General features: G+C 35.2%; 2 protein-coding genes across 8 annotated transcripts; one reads left to right on the top strand and one right to left on the bottom strand.

Moving 5' to 3' along the window:
* Window positions 1-2,328: 2,328 nt before the first annotated feature.
* LOC126782768 (probable LRR receptor-like serine/threonine-protein kinase At5g10290) lies at window positions 2,329-9,938 on the bottom strand. Of its 7 annotated transcripts, none has more exons than XM_050508076.1 (14): window positions 9,781-9,938; window positions 9,536-9,652; window positions 8,673-8,809; window positions 8,154-8,286; window positions 7,940-8,011; window positions 6,570-6,713; window positions 6,387-6,458; window positions 6,170-6,235; window positions 5,977-6,047; window positions 5,748-5,888; window positions 4,691-5,032; window positions 4,146-4,540; window positions 3,257-3,572; window positions 2,329-2,794 (listed from the first exon to the last, which is right to left on the bottom strand). In XM_050508076.1, the coding sequence occupies exons 3-13, from the start codon at window positions 8,755-8,757 to the stop codon at window positions 3,258-3,260; spliced, it is 1,836 nt and encodes a 611-aa protein (XP_050364033.1). In that variant the 5' UTR covers window positions 8,758-8,809; window positions 9,536-9,652; window positions 9,781-9,938; the 3' UTR covers window positions 2,329-2,794; window position 3,257. The 7 variants fall into 7 exon arrangements, with proteins under 7 accessions (XP_050364033.1, XP_050364065.1, XP_050364073.1 ...); XM_050508108.1 differs by having other exon boundaries at window positions 2,329-2,687; XM_050508116.1 differs by having other exon boundaries at window positions 8,673-8,739.
* A 7,903-nt stretch (window positions 9,939-17,841) lies between these two features.
* On the top strand, window positions 17,842-19,406 carry LOC126801900 (uncharacterized). The gene is made up of 3 exons (XM_050529386.1): window positions 17,842-18,656; window positions 18,773-19,032; window positions 19,240-19,406. Exons 1-3 carry the CDS (start codon window positions 17,842-17,844, stop codon window positions 19,404-19,406), a joined length of 1,242 nt encoding a protein of 413 aa, XP_050385343.1.
* The last annotated feature ends 1,788 nt before the right edge of the window (window positions 19,407-21,194 follow it).

Below are 21,194 nucleotides of genomic sequence, written 5' to 3'. Positions count from 1 at the left end.
TACATGAAGGTTAAGGTTCGTGCATGGGCTAAAGCTGTGTTTGAATGTCTGAGATTGTAATGTTGTTCCACTTTTTGCATATGTGGAAATGTACAGTATATTACTTAAACATTCATTTTTTTCATCGAAGAATTACGTACAATTAGGTATATTGTTATTCCTTTCTTTATAATGTACAAAAGAGATATACAAGAGTAACGAGACTACAAGAAACACTTCAGTGATAATGGAATCAACAGATTTAATCATACACACACACATATATGGACGATTTGATCCACAAATGAGCTCAGGGAGTATAATCCCATTAGTGCTAATTTCCCTAGCTTAAAGTGGATCGAGATTAAAAGGAAAGAAAAAAAAAACAGATGATCGCAATATATAATTATATAAATAAACCAGTTATATCATATGATTCATATCCTTGATGTAAGAAGCAAGGTGAGACGGTGAGTTCAAGTGATCGATATATATGAGAAGGGTGAGGTCATATAATTTTCTATTTATTCCGATTTCTGCATGTTGATTGTCCATATCTGTAAGATATAAATGTTAGATGTTACTAAATACTAACTAAGAAACTAGCTTAATGTATGAAATAACTTTTTCACGTTAAAAGTCGGATGTATTTATATGTTGCTAACCATTATCAATCAGATGTCAAACATTCATCTTTATATTTATAGAATTATCTTTTACTGTATATTAATATATAAAGCGATCTGAATTCGATCATCTTCATATTAATATATGTCGCTAACGATCCTATAAATAACTAGCTAGCAGCGCCTAATTTTTTTGATTTAGATCATGTGAGGTTCATTTTAACATGCACATAAAAACTTCATGCATAACAGCATAAGAGAACAAGTTATCGGATTGTAATGGGACAATTGGATCCTTATCCTTGCCTAGAGTTTGTGTCTTAAAAATTATTCCAAACTAAATATTATACATAACATTTGTAGTATTTTTTTTGCATACGGTTCTTACATAACATGCTCATCGTTTCATTATCAACAGGTTGGTCAATACAAAGACTTTTCTTCCATCATCTATCTTCTATGACTAGATATAGTCTATTGCTAAAGTTAAACCACACAACTTAGCATTGAGCATTCTGAAAATCCAAATATAAAAAAGCAATTCAAAGCTAGAACTGAAATTCTGGACTTTGTTGAAATCCTGATTGTATCTGCTATGACATAGCTAGCTTTCTTTGTGTGACAACATCTAATGGAAGTTGGAAATTAGATCGAGTTGGTTAGTTCGACCAACTTAGGTGGCTTGAAAATGTCAAATGTGTATATTTGTATGCTTGTATATGTTATGCAGTTCTTTGGTCTAAGCTCGTTTGGTCTTTGTACCTGGATACGAATCTGATTGTATATGAGATTGTCCAACATCTCAAGCTTAAACGGATGCTCCTACACTTGGCTTTTCTGCTAATAGACTTAGGTTGTCGGCTGGGGGTAGCACCTCAAAAACTTATTTATGGAAATATGAAAGTAGGTCATTTATAATTAGTTCATAGATGTAGGGCCTTCTTCAGTTTATGTAAAGGCCAGAATGATTGAAGTAACCCAGAATGTAGGTAAACTTCACTTTTCCTTTAATGCACTTGTTAATTGACTACAACAGATGGATAACCCTGACAAGATTGAAATACAAATGATGGACAAACTGGTTTTAACTACAGAAAACCGTAATTTGCAAGGAAAATATTTTTGGAAGTAGTCCTGTAGAAAAAATGAATCAAATTCATGTTTACTGGGAACATTTTGAGAAAGAACATTCCGTACTTATCTGATTATAATTGGTTTAATGTGGATTATTATCATGTATCTGGTTCTACATAACAAGAAAATTTACTAGTGGAACTTCTGCTGAGGATGATGATCAGGAGGTATGAAATCTATTTTTGGGATTTCCCAAGTTGTATATGATGTCCGGTCGACGGCAGGGGTGTGGATCATCTCTTAGGCCGATATGTTACCGATATTTCTGTAAGATATGTTGTGTATTGGATTCTACTAAGAGAGCTGAACTGGTCACTCTCTAGGTAGGAGCGACTATCCGAAGGGGATGATTCATGATTGCATATGAACAATGAACGGGAATGAGTGAACATGAACTACTTGGCAGTTAGATCTCTTGTGTGTTCAAATTTTCACCTTACAAACACGCAAGCAGTTAGCACTGTCAGAAAACCCAAAAAAGCTTTCCATGGAGCTACCAACATCTCATATATGTCTACCAAGAGGTATCATTGCAAAGAGCTTTTCTTCTTTCTTAAGCAAATTGCAGTAAGTGAAAAAAAGGCAGACAGGGTAGTTGAGATCACAGATATTACAAATGGAAGCTTTTGTACATGAAACCTGTGAGCTGTTTTTACATAAAGGGGTTGGTACCACACTACTACTACATATGAACAGCAGACCACAGACATTGAAGAAATATCAGCTGTTTATGTATCCCAATTTCACTTCAGGATACTGATAATTTCTCTCAAATTCAAACAGAGCCAAAAGGTTCATTACAAAAACATACAGAGGTGCAGCAATGTCGGTTGAAGCTTTAGCAATGGCAGGCGCAGACTATAACAAGTGCCACATCAACCTTGAAGAGAAGGAAGGAAGAGACAGAGAAAATACACCCCAGTATCTTCTGACGGAGCAAAATTCCAACTACAGAAGTGAAAACAATGAGAATAACATGTTGGTGGTAGAAGATCTGCAAGAGAAGACAAATGTTGAAGCTTGGCCAGGGCCTGAGTTCCTCAATTGCATTTCACCTGAAATATCTGGTGTTAAACAAGATTGCAGGGAAGTAATTTAATGAGATTGAGCAACAGCATTAATATGCTACACGTTTTCCTTGGTGTGTTTTATTGAATATCAGTTTCAAATTAACATGTTACACGTACAGATGCCATCAGAGCCCAAGTGTTATGCTTCTAAAGTTCTAATTTTTCAATTCCAAGCCATAAGTACCATCTAGCTGCTTAAATACTGACAGGAGCTGAAACTGGTGTAATTAGAGTTCTTAAGCAAAACTAGAAATGGTACAGTCTTACATCGTATAATAACACAACTTTGTAATTATATATACACACTACGTTTATACCATTTATGTACCTACAACCTATCTTTGCACACTGTAATGTAAGATGCAATCCGAGTTTATCAAGCTACCGTACCAAAACGTATTACATGCTTGTGGTGTAAGAGAACAGGATATCAAGAAAACTCATTACCTCATCGTCCACCAGACAACTCAATAGCATCCTGGTTATAAACTGAGTCTTCTCCCCAATCAAATCTCCTTTGTAGTCTCTCGTATTCTTGCCTGCGAGTGACTTCAACACTCTGCCATTCTTCCCACCGCTCAGCCAGACCCTCTCCTTCCAGCATACGTACAACCTCCGACATGAATGGACGATCCTCAGGGGATCCTTGGGTACAAAGCAGCGCAACTTGGATCATCATTTCAACCTCTTCGATGTTGTAATTACTATCCAGATTTCCATCTACTATAGCATCCAATCTTTTTTCCCTTTCCAACTTCTTGACCTTCAGGAGCCGAGAAGTAATAAAGTTACCACAGTGGAGTATAAAAAGCTCTGGCAACATATGTATTTGTTCAGTGAAAAGGTCACCACATGTTGAAGCAGTATAAGTTATAATTTCCCATACCAAACAATAGAAATGATTTCATCAACCTATATACCCCTTTCAAAATAAATCTGAAACATATATTCATGCCAACCATAAGTCATTAGGTAACCAACCAACACCTTCTCTATACTTGTACTATATTTTCACAACAAGATGATCATGTATTAGTATTACCATTGGGAGTCCATCAGAAGAAACACCAGAAAGCTTCAGTTTCATTTTCAAACTCAAATTTGAAACCAAAATTTTTGGAAACTATAATCAAGGTAAGAATAACTGAAAATTAGCAGCACAACCAGAGTCCAGAGAGCCCCCACCGGGTTTAAGTGTTCCAACTAATTGTTCCATTTGGACATATGAATGTATGTGTATCCAACTTATATCTTCAGCTTAAACATTGTAGTCATATGTGGTCACACTGGCAGAAACTGAGAGACAGAGTGACAAATAAAGAGAGAAGTAACATACATGATCGAGCAACAAAACATCATCTTCTTCTTCTAAGCGTGAGAAATCAATCGCCCTCTGTCCAGTTACAAGCTCCAAAAGCATAATGCCATAGCCGAAAACATCAGTCCTTTCTGATGACTTCCCAGTAGACAAGTATTCAGGTGCTATGTGGCCCATAGTCCCACGAACTTGAGTTGTCACGTTAGTCCTTCTAACATCCACCAACTTTGCCAGGCCGAAATCACCAACAACTGCTTCAAAATCTTCATCAAGTAATACATTTGCTGCCTTAACATCTCGATGAATAATCTTAGGATTACAATGTTCATGTAGGTACTCTAAGCCACGGGCAGTGCCTACAGCCACCCGCTTTCTTGTAGGCCAATCCAAAACAGGTTCCCCTGGTTTAATCTCTGTAATTTTCAGCCCAGATAATTATCAGTTCAAAGACAAGTAGACATAATGAAGTCCAATTATTGCAAGAATTCTGTGGACACTATCTCAAAATCATGCAAAAACCCTAATTACGAAACACATTAGAGTCAGAATATGTAGAACGGTACCTCGTAAACGATAGGCAACACTTAAATTTTGCATGTAGGGATACACCAAGAGGCGTTCTGTTGGTGTTGTACAAAATCCAATGAGTCGTAATAGATTCCTGTGAACAGCTACACTTATCATTTCAACTTCACGCTGAAAAGCTGCATCACCCCCAGGACTTTCATAATCAGTCAGCCGTTTAACAGCAATTTTTGTATTATCAGATAACACTCCTTTATAAACTTTTCCAAAACCCCCCTGTCCCAGAACATTTTTCTCATTGAAGTTGTCGGTAGCTAGCTGCAATTCCCTCCATGAAAATCTTTTCAACTGACCAAATGCAATCCTTCTGTCAACTTCACCTGTGCCAAGTTAAAAATTGTTTCTTTAGAAAAAAAGAGCATCACTAGTTCAATAAAATCATATTTAAAGCACTCCCAAGCCGAACTTTTAATTTATATTCAAATATAACTTACAACTATGATCAATAACCTTTGTCTGATAAAAAAGTAACATTATTGAGTCAACTGAAATAAGATGAACAATGTGTGTGCTGATGTTTATCAAAGTGCACCTGATGGTCCCTTCCCAAAAAAAAATGCAGGAGATGAGATAAAAAAAAATTACAACTATGCAATTCTAGGTTTCACTATAACTTGTTTGACAAAGTGTAACATTATCAGGTCAACTAAATTAGGATAGAAATTTTGAGTATGCTATGCTTATAAAAGTGCAATCCATGAACGCATGAAGTAAGATATAATCATTTAGAGCAAAGCAGTTTTAGGTTTCCAAGATAAAAGAACAATGATAATAAATAAATATATATATATATATAATAAAATTAAAAACCCCAAACATCAACATTACACATAGAAAACTTATGAGAGCTTATATCCGGGAGATATGGATAACAGAACAAGAAGGATACAAGATGATAGATGCAGAGTAAATTTTTTCTAGTCAATTAGTTCTTTCGCCTACCAGGTAATGCAGGTTTTACCGGAAACGGAAAGATTGAGCATTAACCTCCATTTTAAGGTTTTAACAAGTTTATGACTAGAAGTAAACACAAACCTGCAACATCTACAAAAATTTCACGCTTGTAGCCTTTTTGTGTACGCTTGCAGATAAAGTAAAGTAATCCTCCAAAAAGTAAAATGATGATCCCTCCAACAACTCCAACTATAATTCCAAACTTTGGCTTATTTGAAGATCCTGTCACGAGTGGAAAACTGTAAGCAGGTAGCTACTTGAAAGTAGAATGAACAATTTAATTTCTTAAATCATCAATGTGATCCTTTACCAGAATTATCATTATCCGATGCACAACGGTGAGGAAGATTTACACCACAGGTTAGGTTGTTTCCTGTAAAACTGCAACCAGAAACCAGCAGCACAAAATAAATCAAGAATCCTGAGAAACATATGCAGAACATAGGTGGACCTGAGTAGAGACAGAGGTGCCATGAAATGAAATGATAAAATGTATTTCATACTTGTATTTTGGAATCTGAAATAAGTGTTCAGGTATTTGACCACTGAGAGCATTGGAGGCGAGCTGACTGCAAAGACAGTGACCAGTACATCATCAAATACATTAGGCATGATGCTAGTAATACAACTTCACTGGAAAACAACACATAGTCTCTCAGTATATCTTAAATGAGTAACTCAAAACTCTCGTATCATGTGTGACAAGATAAGATAACATACACATTAATCAAACTCGAAAGATTTGAAAGTGATACTGGGATGCTCCCGCTCAAATTGTTGTGACTTAAAGTCCTGTTTGTATAACCATGACTACACTGTAAATTTTACAAATGAAGGAAGATGCAAAGAGTAGATTTACTGAAAACTTTTAAAAATAAAAAAATATGAGTAACAAGAACTTACAAGAACTGAAGCTTTATCAGGTTACCAAGGGACGATGGTATTGCACCACTTAAGTTATTATTTTCCAGATTCAAGGTGGCTAAACTAGTTAAATTTCCTAACTCTTTTGGTATCTCACCAGTTATGCCATTTCCTTGCAATGCACTGCAAGACAAAGAGAGCTTATAAGAATGTACACAATACTCTTAATTGTATGGCATTCAGAGTTTAAAGATTTCAGTTAACCTATCAAAGGAAATATATATAGTTTTTCATGATGTCAACAGTTGTCTTGGCAAATAAGTACTTTATCAATATGTACAAAACACAAACACAATCATTATGGTACTCTGAGTCATCAGGTCTATACGCTGACATCCTAATGGAATTTTTTTTTTTCACTTTAATGACACTGATACTGCATAAAAATAATGGATCGTATATGTGGTTTGGCAAATTGTGTCATCACTTTTTGTTGCCCTGTCATGTCCTGTACACCAAAGCAACCCAGAAGTTACTTTCCAATTCCCTAAGTACCTCATCACAGGCTTCGAATTCAGTAAGCCCTATTTTAGTTGATTTTTCATCAACTTCTAAGTAACTAGAGAGAAATATGGAAATTAACTTCATGCTCTTATATTTTCCCCGTTTGGCTGACCATTAACTAATTACAAGGAAAAGAGAGATAGTAATAAAACCAAATTGAAAAGTAGTGGAATTGAAAAGAAAAGTGGGAGGGTGACAAAAGTTAGACCCCCTAGTAGATTTATTTAGTTCCCTCTTGTATATGGTCTTTGCAAGTCAACTATACTTGTTCACAAACACACCTCAACACACATGTTGCATGACCAACTTTCAATGATGCAAAAGAGTGACTCAATTCCACAGAATTTGAGGCTGTAATCAATGTATGTTTTATTCTTTGTACAAAATGAACAAATCATATGATCATCAATGTTGGCAAAGGAAGTATGCCTCAAGTAACCAAATTAGCTTGAACAGGGATTTTTAACTATTATTATCTAAAATGATTAAAATCTTAATATTCACAACGAAGGCCAACTGTACACGGTTAAAAATTACTTAAGTAAAACAGTTGATTTTGAAAGCACAACCAAGAAAATAAACATTTCCACAACTCAATTAAAGAAACAAAGTCACTGATATAATATGTTTTCGTTGAGGCATTAACATAATGCTTTCCATGCTCCAAAGTTTCATTTAACTTATTGATAAAAGCAGCATACATATAAGTTTGAACTTCTTAACAGAAATCATCAAATTACTGAAATTTAGTTATGACGGTCTCCGGTAAGTGGTAATACTGAGAGAAATGGGGTACGACTGGAAACTAAGATGACATAAAAAGCACCCAAAGTCTCTGTACTTACAGTGTTTGAAGAGTTTTCAGGTTTCCTACTTTAGGGGATAAGGTTCCATAAAATCCAATATTTGTCAATGTTCTGCAGGAAATGACAAAAGTAAGCATAGACCAACAATAAGGCATTTACTGAGTAAGAATAAACTTGCATTACATAAACTACGTCAAAGTGACTTGTTGGCTACAAGCCTACGATGCATTATCACACTCGAAAAATCACTTACACAGAAATGACATTATATTTATTGTCACAATTCACATTGGACCAAGTACATGGATTGACTTGGTTGGGATTCCAGTCCTTGAGCTGATCAGGTGAACTAATCAATGAACTTCTCAATGAATACAGTGCATCTCCTGAAGCAGATAAGATCGATACTCAATGTTTTATCAAGGTGAAAATGGAATTGTATCACTAGTTTACATAAGCAGTGAAAGCAGAGATAATTAAAGAGTAAAAAAATATACTAGTGACCCACCATACTAAACCCTCAAAAGACTACACTGCCTCTCTGATTCATTTCTTTATATTTGACAACAGAGAGAGCGAGACCAATATATTATAATTGCATTCGGTATCACACTATTGTCAAATAGAATGTACAATACTAAGCTCAATAGTTTTAGTCCAATGTATGATCATGAGTACCAAAATATACAAACAGTAAAACCCATTATAATAGTGCATAGGAAAGCCCCAGATGCTGTCTAAAAATCTATAGCACAAAATCAGCCAACTGTACCTTGTGCATCTGGCAATACGAAAGAATGCAAGCTAGCAAGTGCCAAAACTGCAAATAGTAGCTCCATCTTCAATGGCATTACCATTGATCCACACAAAGAAATGCTTGATCAGTTAAAGCATGTATCAATTTCATGTCTGCATATTAAATCCATCACTCAAATGTTCAGATAATTCGTAAAAATCTAAACTAGATCACATCTTTTATGTGGTATGTTAATTGGTATCCTGCCTAAGTAGTCAATCGGCAAAAGAAAATCTAGGAAGGGACAATTTAATAAAAAATCAGTATTTGTACAACCTTTTTGGGGAAGAATAGAAAGGAAAAATATTCAACCATGTTCTGCTATAACGAATGCAGGGAACAAAGCTCCAGCCTAGTTAAATCTTCGGTCCTTACTGCAATGTTTTCAGGGTACAAGGCAGACTGCTTCTTAACGGTTGAATCAAAATGACAATGAGAAGGTTAATTTTTCTCAACAAATCTTAATTGGCATATAATTGTTTCATTTACCATGTCAAGTTTCAACTTTCTTTCCCTATTGATTCCTGAACATAAACATTAGATGCCCAGTAGCTCTACCCATATTCTTTCTGTAATAGAGACCAATCAAACCGAAGAAAACCCATTATCACTTCAACCCAGAAAACAAATCAAATCAATACATCAAAAAGATTGAATCTTTAATACAAAGAAAAGAAGCCCATTACTACCAACACAGAAAAAAAGAACTCCCCATTCTTCAATTTTCAGTTTCACAAGAACTTCCTAATTCTATCCCCAGAAACCAAACCAAACTAGAACACCCAATCACACAAACTACACGGTTCTTACAAGAAGAAGAAGAAGAAGAAAGCAAGTACCTTTGGAGATAAATCAGGATGAGATTGCAGTGGTGTTGGGAAAACTGACTAAAGCTACAAAGCTTGTTCTGAGCTGTATGCACAAGTCCCCAAGTTGGCTGAATACACTTCCAAAATCTACAAGTACTTCACAACGAGTCAAACAGGATTCTCTTCTGTCTTTTTTTGGCTTCTCTGTGTTTCAACTAATTGACATTTTTCAAGGTTTAATCTTAATTAGCACAGAGAAGATAAAAGAAACTCACAATTTTATTACTCTGTGGCTACTTTGTTCGGTTTTTTCTGTGACCTTTGGTTTCGATAGCTCGTGAAGATGGGGGGAAGAAAATCCAATCACCGAGTCTTCCTCAGCAAATGTTCTCAAAGAAAGAAGAAACTGATGAGTCTATTTGGCAGGAGACGGTGAAGAAGACCCGTCGTTTTTATGGGTTACTAGTGATGAAACGATCTTTACCGTTTTGTAAATTTGTTGTTGAACATGCATCTTACCATTTCCATGTAGTTTTTACTAGCCAATAATAATAAAATCATAAGGTAGATCTTATTTTCTGAAGTTGTTGAAAAGAGTCATTTTGATAATAATAGTAATTAACATTGGAATGATCTAATGAATTTTCATGCAAGTTTAATTTCGGTTATTTTCATGTAAGTTTATGTTCGTCTATTCTTTCAATACTAATTTGAAGTCAATTATTATATTTTTAAATCGTTATTTCAGATTGAATGAAATACCGTAACCGACATGCAAACTATTTAAAAGTTAGAATTAACATTATGTAAGGTCTGTGAGATTTGTGACGTTAGTTGTTAGTCAGCTAAACATTAAGAGATTCGAGATGTTCTTATGTTTGCGACTTACCAAACCACATTTTTATTAGCTAGAGCTCATCAAACTTCGTAATATTTTCGGTTCTTTTTTATCAATGATCCGTGAAATTATGCAATAACATGAACCTTAAATGGAAACGTCACTTTTCATCAAAGAGGTGCAATATTCTGGCAGTCAGCAGTTTGTACTCCACTATAACCTATGAAGCACGGACACGGACATGCTCGGACACGCGAACTCAATTTGGACACGGCCCGGACACGCAAGTGTCGGAATCGGACACGTGAGTATCCAAATTGGGCACGCGGACACGCACCAACTCATAATAAAAGTTGAAAGTGCTTATGGTGAGAATCGAACCTTGGTCATCCAAGGCACCCAACAACTCCTCAACCATTCCAACAGATTCAGTTTTTGTTATATTTATGCACACTTTAATATATATAAGGAGATAAACTCATGATAAAAATAAAAATGCTTGTGGTGGGATTCGAACCTTGGTCATCCAAATGATCCAACAAATCCTCAACTATTCCAACAGATTCAGTTTTTGTTATATTTATGCACACTTTAATATATATACATCTAAATAATTTCAAATTTTTAAATTAATTTTTTAATAAATATATATATATATTAAAATAATTTTAATTGACGTGTCCACCACGTGTCTGTGTCCAAAAAAATTTCTATATACCGTGTCTACGTATCGAATCGTGTCCGTGTACGTGCTACATAGACTATAACTAATCTTTGCCTTAAACGTGCCAAAGGAATTTTCAAGTAGAAACCCCACAGGTCATTGAAACATGACAGAGAGGAAAAAGATGATACCACATGATCATAGATTTTAAGTGTGTCGACAAAAGATCTTGGTGCCAGTTTGATTTATTATATATTATTATGGAAGGTTACACATTAAAGTATAGACTCGATTTCTTTTTTTTAGAGTTATTTTGTTTTCAGAGTAAGAAATATTTCTACATGAAACTTTTATTCCGTGGAAATTTCAGTTCTATTGATGAAGTTGGATAGTGATACATTCCTTTTGCTATATAGAAAGAGTTATCATCTATCAATTGTACGATCATTATATCAGAAATTCCATAACTTCTCTTTCATCTACATTCTATTACCAAAAGACATGCGACACTATGTGGTAGTCTATAAATAAAAGTGTCTTATACAAGATTTGCATCTACCCACCAAAAACTCTTACTGCTCGTAGTGCCATATCCCTGGTCAATCGTGTATCAATCACTAACCAATAACCTTCAACCTCTTATTTCAACCAAAAAAAAAATCACCATCACCATCGCCACTAATTCAAGGAGTTAGCCTTGTCACGAGGAACCTCACATTCTCCGACTTCACCAAATTTAAAGGTCCCAATCTTTCAATTGAGACTCTCATTGGATCAAGGCCCTTTGGCTAATTTGTTGCATAAGAGCAAACACAATTAGCTATAAATCTAGCCAGTTATATCAAATTTGGTGTCAAATCTACTTAATTATACATGTAACATGTAAATGGTCAAAAGTTAGCATATCCTCACAATTATTGGTCAGCTATTTAGAAGTACAATTATTAAAGACTGAAGCAAATGGTTGAGATTTGCTGACAACCAACAAAGCTGCTTTCATCTTTGTTTCTCCTTCGGCCAACCGACATGGTTCCATTCTTTCATGGATGTATTTGCAGCCTGTATAGACTACAACCACCCACTCATTTTCAAATCCATGAGATACAAGTTTTATCGGGATGTATAAACTCGATGCAAATTAAGAAAATGATTAAATATTTGTGATATTTTATATTTTAGGTGTAAAAACAGTTTTGTCTTTTTATTTTAAAATTTAATCTGTATATTATTCAACTCTTATTTTTTAACAGTTTTGTCCATTCATTTAATTGACCTTCAAAAAATTCCGTTAAACCGTTAAAATGTATAGAATACCCCTAATTCAAATCAGATATTTTTTTTCTTTTCTTCTGACTTTTTTATTTTCTCTTTTAATTTTTCTTTTTATTTTTCTTGTTTTTAAATTTAATTCATATCAAATATATAAAATAAAATCAATATTTGCTGTGTTTGGAGTCGAGACTTCAAAAGACAAATACAACTCTTGCAAAGTGGGCAGATTTTGTACTGTTTCTTTCACCACGATCATTGCAATCTTCGTTCAGTTCATATATTGTTGATCAATGAATAAATAAAAACCCATTTAAGACACTTTCCACCAAGCTTTGCTCCGAGTCAAGACGACAACTTCAGTCCCTTGACCAAATGAGGCTTAAAGCAAAAATTACTAAGAAAAATGACTTCTTTTAATTTCACATTTTTTTCAAAGCAATATGTATTACATGTTACATAGAGAATGAATAAACTAAACTAAGTAATAGCATTAATAACATATAAGAATCTTGATACAAAAAACATGTTAAAACAATTCATGAGAACATTAGAATAACCATAAAATTTGAATCTCGATGCCTCAATAGTTTGTATGAATATGAATTTGGAATCAATATACTATTGTTTGGGATTGAGAGCGTAGAGCAACGTTCCATTCTCAAATTGGTGAAGAATTGAGAAAACTATTGGGGCTTTTTCTTTCTAATCTCATATTTCTCAAATTCTGGTTATAATATGACTTTTTGTTCTTGTCTATTTATGATTCTTTTCTTTTGTGTCTTAATTTTTTTAAAGTATATGTATATAGGTATATATATGTATAAATATATATATATATATATATACATGGCTCTTCTAGTGAGAGATCTCTTTTTTTTGTTTAAAAAAGGGATAGCTAATTCACCAACTTTTCGATTACATTTTCACATCTTCACCGTTCAACTTTTAGAGTCTAATGTGTAAATCACATCTATAAAATTTTCAGCCAAAATGAACGTGTTTAAGGCATTCAAAGCTAGAAATCAAACTTATAAACATGAACGGTTCATGTTTGAGAGATTTGGTGCGTTCATTGTTTTCACCAAATTTGATACCTTAAAAATCATTATTTTGGCTGAAATTTTACAGAGATGATCTATACATTAGACTCTCAAAGTTGAACGGTAGAGATGTGAAAATGTAATTTAAAAGTTGGTAAATGAGTTATTCCTTTTTTAAACTAAAAAAAAATCCCTCGTTAGAAGGAGGCTATATATATATATATATATATATATTTGAGATGTAGAGAGAAGATGTCTTCCAATTAATTATGTGGCTCAAGTCTTGTGTTGACTTGGGCCGGCCCTACATTATACAATTTAATATTTTGAATCATAACAATTTCTTGTGCAATTTTCCCATTTTCTAATTGCAGTAGAACTTATTCAGTTAGGCCTCATCATTTAGCCCGCGGACCCGAAAAGTCCGCGGAGGCCCGCAAACCCGACGGGCTTTTACCCGGCCCGGCCCGCGAGAAAATCCGCCAAAATTCGCTTCCGTGGGTAAAGGGCCGGGCTTAAATTAGAGGTGTGAAACCCGGCCCGGCCCGCCAAAAGCCCGCCAAATAGTAAAATATTATACATACATATTTTATTAGGTTTAGAATAAAACTATTGCATTATGAAACAACTATATTAAGGAAACTTCTCGGGATCGATCGACACCAGTCAATATGATCAGTATATATATTTAGTGACCCTGTAAATTTTTTATCCAATTCGGAACTCGTTTATCCGTCGGAATTTCCGGTAAACTGAAAACAACACTATATGTCATAAGGGAAGACCCGTTACCAAAATGCGAACACCAAAAGTCGTTTGCATATCTGAAATCACCTAATTTTTTTCACCGATTGTGTGCGATCGCACCAAGAAAACTCATTTGGCAAAGCCCCGGTCAATGAGGATTTTAATATGTCAAAATGTCTTTTTCTTTGTTGACCGTAGGTACGGATGGTCAAACAATATCCAAAAGGAACGAAATTTTTATGAGTTCCCTAAATATATATACCAATCACATCTACTGGTGTCGATCGACCATATTTCGAACTAGAGTTATTGATCGCCAAAGCGTTTACTAATGTATCATAACCTTTATATTATGTTTATATTAAAACTATCGCATTATGAAGCGACTATATGAAAGAAACTTTGTCGGGAATGATCGACACCAGTTGATGTGATTGGTATATATATTTAGTGACCATGTAAAAATTTCATCCAATTCATACATCGTTTAACCATCGGAATTTTTGGTAAATCGAAAACACCACTAATATGCCCTAAGGGAGGACCTATTACAAATATGTGAATTCTGAAAGCCATTTGCATATATGAAATCACCTAGTTTTTGTTACCTATCGTGTGCGGTTGAACTGAATAAATCTATTTGGTAAATCCCCGGTCAATGGGGTTTAAATATGTCAAAACGCATCTTTTTTAGTTGACCGTTTGTACGAACGGTCAAACCATGTCCAAAATGGACGAAATTTTTACGGGTTCCCTAAATATATATACCGATCACATCTAATGGTATCGATCGACCATATTTTGAATTGTAGTTGTCGATCGCCGAAGTGTCCACTAATGTATTATAACCTTTATATTAGGTTTATAATAAAACTATCACATTATGAAGTGACTATATGAAGGAAACTTATCGGAATCGATCAACACTAGCCGATGTGATTTGTATATATATTTAGTGACCCTGTAAAAATTTCATGCAATTCGTACCTCGTTTAACCGTCGGAATTTTCGGTAAATCGAAAACACCACTAATATGTCATAAGAGAGTACCTATTACAAATATGCGAATGCCGAAAGCCGTTTGCATATATGAAATTACATAATTTTTTTTACATTTCATGTGCGGTCGAACTGAAGAAATCTATTTGGAAAAACCCCGGTCAATGAGGTTTAAATATGTGAAAACCTAGGTTGCACGGACACGCTAATGGGGTGGCGTATTGCGTGTTCGACACGGACACGCGAATGGACACGCCGGACACGCCTCAATACGCGCCGGACACGCGAGCTACAATTGGACACGGCTCAGACACGTTTCAATACGAAAAGGACACGTGCGTGTCCAGTTGGACACGCAATTAAAGAGGACACGGGAGGGTATTTTTGTCCTCAAATTATTTTTCAACCTAAGCCTCCTGCCTTCTGCCTCCTGCCTCCTGCCTCTCAGTCCCTCTCAAGTCTCAATCCCTCTCAAGCTCTCACACAAGCAACGCAACCCCAACCCCGACCACTTCGCCCCACCGCTGTCGTCGTTGCCGAGGCTCTTCCTTCTGTCGCCACCACTGCAGCGACGTTCTCCTTAGTGAGGTAAGTCCAAAGTCCAAACTCTCTCCTCAACACAATTACAAAGCAATATAATTAAGGGAGAGTTAGAGGAGCAATTTCTGGTTGTAAACACATTTGGCTCTCCTCTTTCTTCTTCATCAGAGACCACTAGGGCTTCTGGTAATCAGTACGAACCAGGCAGAAGTAGAACCAATTAAACTGGCAGAAGCACATGTCAATTCCACTACCCATAATCCATCTTATAATTATAACTAACCACTAATTATCAGGTTAAGTAAGGAGTTTCCAACCAAGTTTAGCTAGTTCTGCAATACAAATCTATCTGTGGTCCTTAGACCAAGTAATCCTTTAGTTTAAGACTGTTAGGTGAGCAAATGGCAGTCCAAGCAAGAGAGGAGGTTTTCAGATCGATGAGATCAATAAACTTCTTCAACAGCATGAATCTCATGAAGTTGATTAGAAATACATCCCTAAAAAAGTTTGAAAGTTTGAGGTAATGGAGTAGATGTGTTGAAACAAGTCAAAATAGCAGTAATATTCCAGGGCCTTAGCTAATGTGTTTAATATTGTGATTAAAGTCATTAAACCTAGACAATTGGATGTTGAGAAAGGGTGCTTGCTGTACCATTATGACTCGCATGCTTACAACTCTAATCTCTTTTATAACAGACATGAATCCTTCACAACTATGGCATTATTGTACATGAATAGTTCTTACATATATAGCAGTTGTAGAATACCCTCATTCAATTTTTTTTTCTATATTTTACCATATTCATAGAGAGTTTAGAGACTTACTGAAGAAGATACCAGTTTTGGGCACTCTTTAGGTGAACATAAACTGTATCATCCTTTCTTTTGAGGACCTTTTTTCTTTTTGGTCCACAGGTTCTCTGTGTCGAGTTTCAGTCCAATCTGAACCACTATCTAACACTGCATCTGTTGTATTACAATAATAAGCATGAAGATGTCTATCATTCAACTGATTCAAGTATGGTGCTTCTTATATAAAGTATGAACTTACTAGACCAAAAGTACTGAGAAACTATTTGTATTAGGAAATCACAAGCGGATTTTCTCAATTTACTTTGTTGAAATACTCATTAATCTTTTCCTAAAATGTGATATTCTTATCTTCATTTCTAAGTATGGTGCGATTAGTATATATATTTTTTTTGCTCAAAGAAAATTTGGCAGTTATGATGAGAGTTTACTCAGTTTAGTAGTCTGCAACTACTAAAATTATAGATATGAAGTGAATTAGCACGATCTTTACAGTTTTTACTGAGAGTTAAAGAATTGTACAGAAAGTTAAAGAATTGATATTTTCATTTATGATTTGATTTATTCTCAGTTTTTTTTTTTGCAGAAGGTATGAGTACAGGAGGATCAACTCCTATTAGTTCTAGTGCCGGATCAGTTAATGCCGATGGTAATAGTGGAGATGGAGGTGGTCAAGAAGATCGTAAAATAGATGATAAAACTCCATTGTGGGCATTTGTCAAGAAGATTAGCAAGCCTCCAAGTGGAGGTAATTGGAGGTGGCAATGTAGTTTCTGCAAGCAATATGTACTACAATGGGTCGTATACTAGAGTTCGGGCACATTTGTTAAGCGAAGGAGGGGGAATTGTTGGGTGCCCTAAGGTTAGTGTTAATCCCGAAGTCAAATCTAAATTGTTCAAGTTGATGAAAGAATGCAAGGAGAGATTGACGAATGCAGCTCCTAAACAAGTTCCTCTACCATCAACAAGACATCAAGGAGGGAGTGCTGCCACTAGTAGCGTTGGGCTAAACACTTATCATGCATATGCACACGAATCAACAATAGTCGATACAGGAAAGAAGAGGAAAACAGTCGTTGGTTCTAGTTCCATTGAGAAAGCCTTTCAAAACTCGGTTAGGGAAGAATGTGATGCGGAGGTTGCAAGGATGTTCTACACCGGTGGTCTACCATTCAATTTGGCAATAAATCTACATTACCGAAACTCTTATATTCGTGCTTCAACTCTTCCGGGCTATGTTCTACCAGGTTACAATGCCATCAGGACCACACTTCTTGCAAAGGAAAAGAAGAATATTGAGAAGCATTTGCAACCACTTAAACTTTCATGGAAGGACAAGGGTGTGAGTATATGTAGTGATGGTTGGTCCGATGCATAAAGAAGACCATTGATTAATGTGATTGCTATTTCTGAGAGTGGTCCGACGATGTTGAGAGCTATAAATTGTCAAGGAGAATACAAGGACTCGGATTTAATTGCAAACTTGATTATTGAATCAATCAAAGAAGTTGGATATGAAAATGTACTGCAAGTGATTACCGACAATGCTCCCATTTGTTCAAAAGCCGGTGCAATGATAGCAAGTAAGTATCCTACTATTTTTTGGACACCATGTGTAGTTCACACATTAAATCTTGCTTTGAAGAATATTTGCACACCTTCTAATTGCTTGAGCAATCTAGATGTATATGAGCCATGTTCTTGGATACAACCTATTGCAGAGCATGTTATGTATATTAAAAACTTCATAATGAATCATGGAATGAGATTAGTTATGTTCAATGATCAGTGCCCTTTGAAGTTGCTTTCGGTTGCTCCCACAAGGTTTGCATCTACGGTTATTATGTTTAAGAGGTTTAAGGAAATCAAGAATGGTTTGCAACAAATGGTGATTAGTACAAAGTGGGATGATTATAGATTAGATGATAAACCTAAGGCGGCTAGGGTAAAGGAGATGTTGTTGGATGATTTAATGTGGGATGATATTGATTACATTCTTGATTTTACCGAGCCTATGTATGAGATAATTAGGAAGGCGGATACCGACAAGCCTTGTCTTCATTTGATGTATGAATGGTGGGATAATATGATTGTTCAAGTGAAGAAAGTTATCTATAGGAAAGAAAGAAAAGAACTTCAAGAAGAATCTCTCTTTTGGAATGCGGTTCATAAAGTGTTGATGGCTCGTTGGACTAAGAGCAACACGCCACTTCATTGCTTGGCTCATTCTTTGAATCCCAAGTAAGTCTTAATTGTTATCTATCTTAATTAGTACACTTTATAATCTTGTTTGGTAATTTTATAAAATATATTAATTAGTTATAAAAACGTATACATATTTATATTTCAATGTTTAGGTATTATAGTTCGGAATGGCTTAGTGAAGCTACTCATCGTGTTGCTCCTCACAAAGATTTAGAGATTACAAGAGAAAGGAAAACATGTCTCATGCGGTACTTTGCCGATGAAGATGAGAAGAGAAAGGTTAACATAGAATTTGCCAATTTTTCTATGTGTATGCAAGAGTTTGGAAGTGGAGATGCTATGAAGGATAGATACTTATTAGAGCCAATTACATGGTGGGCAATCCATGGAGCTTCGGCACCCACTCTTCAAGGTATAGCCTTCAAGCTTCTAGGTCAACCTAGTTCTTCATCTTGTTGTGAAAGAAATTGGAGCACATACAGTTTCATTTATTCTTTAAAGAGGAACAAACTACTTCCACAAAGAGCGGAAGATTTGGTATTTGTGCATACCAATCTTCGCCTCTTATCTAGGAAAAGCCCAATTTACAATAGTAGTGCAACTCTTATGTGAGATGTAGGAGGTGATCAATTTGAATCCTTAGAAGACATTAATGTTGGAACACTTGAGATGGCTAACCTTACACTTGATGAACCACAATTGGAGGGATACTTATTTGATGATGTTGATGATGATGATGCTATAGGAATGGAGAACATTGTGGAGGATGACATTGGAGTTGAATGAAGTTATTAATTATTTGTATTTGAATTTTATTATGTATTTTATTAAAAGTTTGAAACTTTGTTGGACTTGTATTTGTATTTGTCATTTGTGTTGATTTTGTTCTAATTTAAGAAACTATGTTTGTGGGTACTTTTTATTATTAGGTATATATATTTAAAATAATATTTAATTAACGTGTCCAAAACGTGTCCGTGTCTAATAAAAATTTCATTTAGCGTGTCCACGTATCGAATTGTGTCCAATACGGACACTCGTGTCCGTATCCGTGCAACTTAGGTGAAAACGCTTCTTTTTTAGTTGACCGTTGGTATGAACGGTCAAATCATGTCCAAAACGGACAAAATTTTTACGGGTTTCCTAAATATATATATCAATCACATCTACTGGTGTCGATCGACCATATTTTGAATTAGAGTTGTCGATCGCCGAAATGTCCACTAATATATTATAACATTTATATTAGGTTTATAATAAAACTATCATATTATGAAGCGACTATATGAAGGAAAATTCTCGGAATCGATCGACACCATCCGATGTGATCAATATGTATATTTAATGATCATTTTAAAATTTCATCCAATTCGGACCTTGTTTAACCGTCGGAATTTCCAGTAAATCAAAAACAACACTAATATGCCATAAGGGGGGACCAATTGCCAAGATGTGAATGCGGAAATTTGTTTACATATTTGAAATCACCTAATTATTGTGACCGATCGTGCGTGGTCGCAACGAGAAAATCATTTGGCAAAGCCCCGGTCAATGAGGTTTTATTATGTGAAAACGCTTCTTTTTTTGTTGACCGAAAATTCCGATGGTTAAACGAGGTCCGAATTGGATGAAATTTTTACACGGTCCCTAAATATATATATATATCGATCACATCTATTGGTGTCGATCGACAATATTTCGAAACTAGAATTTATTTGTGACTTTTGTTTTAGAATGTTTTCTAATAATTCTTTTATTATTTCAAACCCTTAAATTAGAGTATTATATTGTTTTTCTAATACAAGCCCGTAAGGCCCGGCCCATAAAAGCCCGCCTTAGGTGGGCGGGCTTAGATCTTCGTATTTTTGAAAATACCCGGCCCGTCACTTATTTAAATTTATTAAGATCCGGCCCAGCCTGTTGACGAACCCCTATATTAAGTGCTTTTTTTTTTCACATAATTATCCAAAATCAGCAAAATGTAAGACCATGAATCAATGAAGGTTAAATTACGTGAAATCAATTGTACTTTGTTAGCTACAAATGCATTTCTTCATTCTTTGACAACACTCACCACATTGATGTATTCTCCTAATTAAAAGTCATCCAATATCATTTGTCATGAATTCATTTTGGCATGCAAATAAAATCCTTCTCGTTGGGACCAGATGAAAATGACGTCCCTTTATTAACTTAGAAGTTTTTGCCTTATCATTTGCATTTCCTTATGTGCATAGACTCCACTATAATTGGAGGAGGAGTATCATACCAGAAATATTGATACTGCTAGCTGTGAAAGAAATGATACTGACTAGCTTGTATGAGACAATGTACATATCAGTTGCGCTTACTTGGTACTAAATACATCTGGTACCAGTGGTGGATCCAGGAATTAGAGTTCGGGTGAGCTTGAGTTTTTTATAAAATGAAAAAAAAAATATGAAAAATCTCGGCGGTGTGAGAGACTTATATTAAGTGAGAAAAAAGTGCACTTTGAGGGATCCTTACTCATCAATACAATATAAGAATAAACTAAGTAAATCTAATCCTACATTTCGATAAATTTTCAAAGTC

Source organism: Argentina anserina, chromosome 1 (genome assembly GCF_933775445.1).
Source record: "Argentina anserina chromosome 1, drPotAnse1.1, whole genome shotgun sequence".
NCBI lineage: Eukaryota > Viridiplantae > Streptophyta > Magnoliopsida > Rosales > Rosaceae > Argentina > Argentina anserina.
The sequence above is the reverse complement of the archived record's forward strand: the minus strand, read 5'-3'. Positions and strand labels throughout refer to the sequence as shown.

Excerpts from the sequence above, each read along its gene's own strand:
- LOC126782768 (XM_050508076.1), bottom strand. The coding sequence starts at position 8,757 with ATGGTAATGCCATTGAAGATGGAGCTACTATTTGCAGTTTTGGCACTT. Across the intron at positions 8,012-8,153 it reads AAATATAATGTCATTTCTGT|AACATTGACAAATATTGGAT; the intron begins GTAAGTGATTTT and ends CATTTCCTGCAG. Across the intron at positions 5,889-5,976 it reads ATCGGATAATGATAATTCTG|GATCTTCAAATAAGCCAAAG; the intron begins GTAAAGGATCAC and ends CACTCGTGACAG.
- LOC126801900 (XM_050529386.1), top strand. The coding sequence starts at position 17,842 with ATGTTGAGAGCTATAAATTGTCAAGGAGAATACAAGGACTCGGATTTA. Across the intron at positions 18,657-18,772 it reads GCTCATTCTTTGAATCCCAA|GTATTATAGTTCGGAATGGC; the intron begins GTAAGTCTTAAT and ends TTCAATGTTTAG. Across the intron at positions 19,033-19,239 it reads TTCGGCACCCACTCTTCAAG|GAGGTGATCAATTTGAATCC; the intron begins GTATAGCCTTCA and ends TGTGAGATGTAG.